The sequence below is a fragment of the Pholcus phalangioides genome, unplaced genomic scaffold, assembly GCF_987345545.1.
Source record: "Pholcus phalangioides strain wild (caught in Gottingen) unplaced genomic scaffold, Ppha-v1.0 ptg000001l_1, whole genome shotgun sequence".
In the NCBI taxonomy this organism is placed as follows: domain Eukaryota; kingdom Metazoa; phylum Arthropoda; class Arachnida; order Araneae; family Pholcidae; genus Pholcus; species Pholcus phalangioides.
Window position 1 is genome coordinate 1961461 of NW_028301594.1, and position 7440 is coordinate 1968900.

At 43.3% G+C, this 7440-nt stretch overlaps 1 protein-coding gene across 1 annotated transcript in view; it reads right to left on the reverse strand.

Annotated features, from left to right (window-relative positions):
* The window catches only part of LOC149089654 (15-hydroxyprostaglandin dehydrogenase [NAD(+)]-like), a 29233-nt gene extending 23620 nt beyond the window's left edge, over positions 1-5613 (reverse strand). The window contains exon 1 of the mRNA XM_089235299.1: positions 5428-5613. Coding sequence (XP_089091425.1) covers positions 5428-5520 — 93 coding nt within the window. The 5' untranslated portion in view covers positions 5521-5613. The remainder of the gene's footprint in view (positions 1-5427) is intronic.
* Positions 5614-7440: the final 1827 nt, after the last annotated feature.

Here is a 7440-nt window from a genome sequence, read left to right on the forward strand (position 1 = left end):
GCCGACGCTGTGCCTGGCACCACTAGGAGGAAGTCGAGCGACGGCACGGTCATCGTCAAATCAGAGCAGAGAACTTTGAAGCCTGCTGTAATAAGCCTACCCGGGGGATTCTCCACAGACAGGAGCAGGTATCGACAAATGTCGCAGAGCTCCAATAAGGACGCATTGAACAGAGTCCGACCATCCAATGAAAATCTTGTGGCTCGTCAGACTTATATTGATATATCGGATTCGAAAATATCCAGGAAATTCACTAAATAAGGTTTTTTTGAGTAAATTAATCATCATCATTATTTTATTGAGGTTTTTTTTTTAAGCTTTGTGCTTTTTCAAGGTTTGTCTTGAGAAATAAACGAAGAAATGTAGCTTTCATTCTTCTCTTCTTATTTTTTGAAATATAGTTAAATGATAAAAAATGAAAGTCGCTAATGAAGCAAGTGAAGTTTCATTCAGGATGGTCATACATAATCAAGACAAGCATCGGTCCTCATGAATCCAGTGCCGCCCCCCCCCCCATATCCTAGACCTATGTCCTAAGAACTGAATTTTTCGTGGCGCCTCCAGCATAATTTTTGAAGGCCACATCTATGATACACAGCAGGGCCGTCATTTCAACTTTTTCCGGGCAAAAAACATGTACTAAAGGTACGCATATATGTATATATATATATACCATTTGTAGTTGCCCCTCCCCCTGACCCCCCTAAAGACGGGCCTGATACACAGAGTGCTCTGGAAATTAATTCGTAAATAGTTTAAAAACTCATAAAAATTAAGGGAATTAGTATATTTGAATGTGGGAGATACCCGCTGGTGCCTGGCACTAGGTAGCCCACCAGCGTGAGAATTTCTATATCCTTCTAGAGGAAACCCGCTGGTGCCTGGCGCTAGGAAGGCCCACCAGCGTGAGAATTTCTATATTTTTCTTGAGGGTACCCGCTGGTGCCTGGCACTAGGAGGCCCACCAGCGTGAGAATTTCTTTGGCTCTCAGGGAATACCCGCTGGTGCCTGGCACTAGGAGGCCCACCAGCGTGAGAATTTATTTGGCTCTCAGGGAATACCCGCTGGTGCCTGGCACTAGGAGGCCCACTAGCGTGAGAATTTCTTTGGCTCTCAAGGAATACCCGCTGGTGCCTGGCGCTAAGGCCCACCAGCGTGAGAATTAAAGCTTTCCAAATTCTCTGTTGTACATTTTTGATTTTGAATATTTGCCATGCTACTGTTAAGACAATGTTCCACCGAGGACTGTTGTCGCGAGACATTGATCTAAAGCATGGATAAGTTAATATATATATATGTATTTTTTTTTTGGATATGGTGGTCGGGTTGCGCTATGGCGGCCGCAGCGTTGTCGGTGCGAGAGGCGGGAGCGTTGTGGGAGATTGGGAGGGACGTCTGGCTCTCGGAAAGGCTGTGATGTTGAGGCTCATTTTTCCGCAGAAAATCACTTCATTGTGGTAGGCCTGAGCTATAGTCGGTTTCAGATAAAGATAAAGTATATTTGAATGTGGTTTGCGAAAAAAGATTATTCTCGCGAATGGGTTTTTTTCCATTGAGTACAGAAAATTTAGTTCAAATTTTCGTCGATAGAGGACGCTACACGAAAGTAAATCAGAATCCTCTAAAATGCAGCAGGGTACAATTAACTGCGCATAAAAGATTTGACGGTGTCGTCCATGTATTCCCAAGAAACTAGCCCGCAACTACTTCGAAAAACAAGAAAGGTCGTGTCGCCAACATCTGAGAAAGATCTCCAATTATGATGCTCGCGAGTTTCTGAAACATCCCCCCAAAGCCTAAAAAAATACTTCATACAAAATATGTGTTCGAATTTTGAAAAATGTGTATGCGCTTCTGTACACATATACAAATATATATATATATATATATTGTAAATATTCAAATATTCATTAGTTCATCTTTCAAGACAATGTTTATGGCAGTCTCATGGACTCTCAAGATATCAAACATGTAACTGGTGGATAAGACAATTTTCCGCAAGAAAATGTTATTTTATTTCCTCATTTTTTCCCCCCTTCAAATATATTATCATTTTATGCCATATTTTATACAAATGTAATATTGTGTTACTCCAAGATGAAGGAGAACAGGGCTCTTTTGAGCTCGTCACACTCTGTATAACGTTCAACGGTCAAGGTCACAGCGCATTTCTGAATTTTCTTGTACTGGCACTTAGATGAACAAAACCTGGACTAAATTTTTTTTTTTAAATTCATAAAAATTTAAGGAATCTGTATATTTGAATGCGGTTTGCAAAAAAGTTACTCACAAAGGTTTTTTTTTTTTGGTAAATTTCAATGAATTAGCTCAAATTTTTGTCGACAGACAGCTGTAAACCAATCCGGTAAGATTGATTGGACCTGAACCTTTCCTCAACCCTTCTATGTCCATAACGTTGGTAAAGTTTCAGCCGACGACGATCCGTGGCTGATTACTCAATAGCATACCCGCTCGGTCATTCGTACTGTCACTCACACGTTCACTCACCCACTCAGCTGGCCCCGTCTGAGGCGAAATATCGGGTGGCTAAGTTCCTGTAAATCGTAACTGCGGGGGAGAAACAATCGAAAATCCTTGGTACAAGCTTTTTGAAAGGCTTCACCTATACAAAATTCCGCTACGTGATGACCGATAACTGACTATAGCCACAGTAAACAGCTACAAAAACAAGACGCCGTTCTTAAATCTCAAGTTATCTCGAGGTAAATCTTAAGTTATTTCATCTCAAACCTCCGATCAGAGAACCATCGTGAAATATTTATGGAAAAAATGAGCGATAGCGAGTACACTCTGCTGGAGTTGCTAGATCTGGCTCTTTGCGTCCCTGAGGTAGGTGCCGTAAACTTCAACGTATTGCACACCGTCATCAAAACTATGATAGTGAAATCTGATATGCAGTCGGTGACGGCAACGTGCAACGCGGCGAACCCCACCCTGACGAGAGAGGCGTTGAAAAAACACCGGCGGGAGGGTGATCGCGACACTCCCCGTGAACCCGCAGCTACTGCGAATGATGAAGTCCGTGGAGTGCCTGAAAAGCGACAAGAAGCTCGGCAGGGAGAGGTAGCCATTCCCTCCGAGGATACAAAGCAAATGAAGTACGCTTCACCCCGTGAAAAATATGCCCGGCATGATGATGGACAGCAGCGACTCCCAAAGTTCTCGAAAGAGCGTGACGTTGATGATGGAGTTTCGAATCAGACATCAACTGGCTACGTAGATGATGAGTACGAAGGCATCCAAAGTGACGAGGATGATGGTCTAACTATAGGGCAACCAAAAAGCGAGCCCATTCCGAAGAGAAAGGTGATGGACGAAGCTGCCCAAAACATGTGGAAGCTGATCAATTTCCAGAGACGACTGGAATCATCCGAGGACGGCATCGATCGACTGTCAAGAGCGGTAGATAAACTATTCACTTATTTTGACCAGCTGACGGACGTCAACCATGACATCAAGAAAGAAGTAGAGCGCATCGATACGCTCTTGTCGCAACTGCATGAACATGTGACCGCTGAGCCAAGCGATGAAACGACCGAGGACTACGCTCATGAATACGAGAAGGAGCAGCAGGAGATTAGGGCCACTCATGCCAATGCCGTGGCTGCCCTTGCCGCTGACGCAGAGCTGTCCCGTGTCGAGATGGAGAACTTACGGAAAGAACTGGAGAGATTGAACAGGAAAATTTCATTGTCTTCCGACAAATCACCGTCGTCGCTGGACGACATCCTCAGAGAGATGGAGAAATTCAAGTCGGAAACGCTGCAGAAAATGGCAGACCTGGAAACGAGCGTCGGAGAAATAGAGACCCTGAAACAGAGTTACGAAATCATGGTCGACGAAGGAGAAAAGGGCCCCGAGAGCGAGAAGGCTCCATCATCAGCGTTATCGGGAGTCAACTTGATCCTAAAAAGAACGCAGAATCTCGATCAGAGATTCGAAGACTTGTGGAGGGAGTTGGACGTCATTGGCGGAAAACTCTCGAAGTTTTCGGGTGACGATGAAATTCACGCATCGGCGATAGATCTGCAGAGGATGTGCCGGAAACTGAACGACGAGGTGTTGTTCCTGCGCAAGAAATATGAGGACTCCCTGGACTTCCGGAACAACACCATGGATGATATCGAGAAGGTCAAACGCATTTTGAACACGAAGGTAGGTCACGATCAATTCGATCAGTCCATGGATCGGAAAGTCGACAAAAAGGCGATGGAAGGGAAGGTCGATTTGGACGAGTACGATTACGGCATCCAAACCTTGACCGACGCCATCGCGCAAACTGCCGATAAGCTCGCGGAACTAGAGAAAACCTCGTTAATGACGAAAGATGACATAAACGCCAAGTTGAAATTGAAATTGAACATATCGGATTACGAGAGATTGCAGGTGCCGGTTGTGAACCGCCTCCGCTCGTTGATGCAAGTTTTCAAGCGTCTGAAGTCGCAGATAATGTCGATGGTGTTCCCCGACGCCGGAGCGATCACCAAATGCATGTGTTGCGGGAGATTGGCGGACTTGGCCGGAAGGTTATTCGTAGAAGGCGGGGATATAGACCGTCATAAACCCCGTCCCACGGATGACCGTTACAACACGGATGATTTGAAGTCGTATAATGTCGCTGGTGCCACCCACGACTATAGGGGCAAGCAGCATCTAACGGACTTTACAGAAACTTCCAGTGGCACTGCCTTGTGCAATTCGTGCCAGAACCATTTCACCGCCGAGAAGTCAGGAGACGCGACACACAAACAGAACTTCCTAAAGAAAGATGACGAGACGTCGGGGAAAATGACGGTGAAGGAAATCGACGAGGCGTGCGATGCCGCTCTGGAAGCAGCGTCGATCCAGTTCCGGAACGAGCAGTACGAATCATTAGTACAAGGCAAGAAAAAACTCGGCGAGGTTGACCGCACCAGCGGCCGAAAAGACGATCAAAATACGAACGATGGCAACCTGAAAAACGAGGTAACGCAATTCATGGAAAATAACATACGCCGCGGGGTGGCGTTCTCCAATACGACCAGCCGTGATTTCACAGTCAGGGGGAAGGTCATCAAGGAAGGACAGCCATGGAATAACAGCAGAGTGAAACCGAACATCTTCAGCTTACCAGGATTACACTTGAAGGTTGGCGCGAGTCAAAGCCCACTCTACGCGGCATCGAATACGCTCAATACAGTCCCTCAGTCGGACGACAACAACAGGACATACGCCAGCTACGTCGATGAGGAAGACTCGAGCATAACTAGGAAACTCACCCGGTGATTCAACCTCAAGCTGATCGAAACATCATCCATATTCTTCTCCATAGGGAAAAAAAACCATCGAAATTGTACATAAAGTTGGGAGGGGGATTGGTCAATATTTTCAATAAAAGGCTATAAAATAGACAATAAATATCTCACCTTGACTCCTAATCGGAGAAGTTCATTTACGTAACATTTACCGATTCCTCTTCCACCACCAGTTACGATTGCTGCTTTACCGTTGAACTCCATATTAGTTGAGGTAATGGGAATGGAGTCTCAGAAAACTCGCGAAGATGGACCTCAGAGTGTTTCGAAGTGTTCGGTGTTACAAAAATGTTAAAAAGAATCTCTCTCTTTCCTACGTTTCTTTTTTTTTTTTTCCATTCCACAAGCGACGAGTCGTTTTTCTATCCTCGCTGGTGAGTAAGCAGCAGAATATCCTAGTATAAATAGAAAGTCCATTCATTTTGATGATAGGAGGGAAACAAAACAGAAAAAGGATCACCGTTACTTCGAGGGTAGGCAAAGAGTAAGAGGTATCATGACTAGAGCTCGGATTATATGCAGTAAAAAAGTGGCGAAATATGCTTCAAAAAATATGCAAATATGCACTTAAAAATGGCAAAATAAGCACTTAAAATATCAAAATACGCATAAAAACTCCACAATATACTACTCTGCACTAAAAATCTTGAGAAAAGTTAAAAATTCCAAAAAGTGTGCAATTAAAAACCGCCATGAAAAATAAAAACAAATATGTTTTTAAAATGCATATTTTATGTTTCTTAGTGCATTATTCATTTACAAAAAAAATATTCCTACATATGTAACTAATACAGGGTGATTCAGAAAAGGTGGGGAAAATTTTAAGAGGTGATATAGTACACACCAATACATACAATATGTCATTAGAGAATGCATGGGTCTAACATGAAACGCAAACACGCTAGCACGTTTCGAAACGGCCTCTCCGCAAACGTTAAAACGACATTCCTGTTGAAATTTATCGGGAGGAAAAGAAAAAACACCATACATGCAAATGTAAGATGGAGAAGAAGAAGAAACCGTATGCAAATAAGCGTCACAGTGAATAAAAGGAGCGGACGCTAGCCCTGTGAAGTTATTCCAGAATGCAAAACCGTTCTAACAGTTATAACATGCGGTATAATGGCGCGCTTTAGTAATACTGAAAAAGCAAACATGCTTTTCATTTACGGAGTTGAAATGGAAGATAGAGCGATAGATAGAGCGATCGAAGAAGCATCTAGATGTATTAAATCAGGCAATGGCCGATAATAACAACCCAAACGCCACCTAGTGGAAAATTCGTGAACTTTTTTCACCTTGTCTGGACAAATCAATGGGCTTTGGACAAAATTACAGCTCAAATTTGTGAAACTCTACTTAATTAGATAATAATGTTGTATATAAAGCTTATTCCGAATGTGTACACTGACTGTCAAAAATTTTAACATCTATAATAGAGTCTCGATAATCCGATGTAGATGGGACCGATGCTACCTCGACCTATCCGAAAAAAATAAAGAAAATGCTTAAAAAGTTGGTTTTATTTTAAAAAAAATACAAACAAAAAATCCGTACTAGCATACTTACTGTATTTTTATTCTTGATTAAAATGTAGATGTGTGGCATACCGATGTGTATCACAAGATGAAGAATGTTAAAAGGAAAGGGCGCGCGAAGATGAGAGAGTGATTGAGAAAGAGTTAGGATTGATGGGGTGAACGACACTGAGACACTGATAGCTTTCAACTGCCTTTCCAATGATTTTACGTAGGCAATTAGGGGACAGTGTCATTGTCCACCATTGGGAAGAACTTGCTGCTTTTTTCTCAGCAACCCCCGGAACTTAAAACGGTCAACGTCCATTCAAGGAATCTAATATTTTATTACACCAGCTTCCCATTATAGGGCTGTCTGTTCCTTTTCAAACTGGAATTAGTGCATACGTGCGTACTACGTAGTATTCCTCGAAAAAAATAAAGAAGAGAGTTGGATTCCTGGAGGGGGTGGGGGGGGGGGAAGAGAAATAAATAGGATCTCGATATAAGGAAATTCGAACATCTTCAGTGCCTCTTGGATCATAGGCGGATATAGACTTCAAAGTCTGGGAGACCACGGTCATTACTGCTGGGGGGGGGGGGGGGG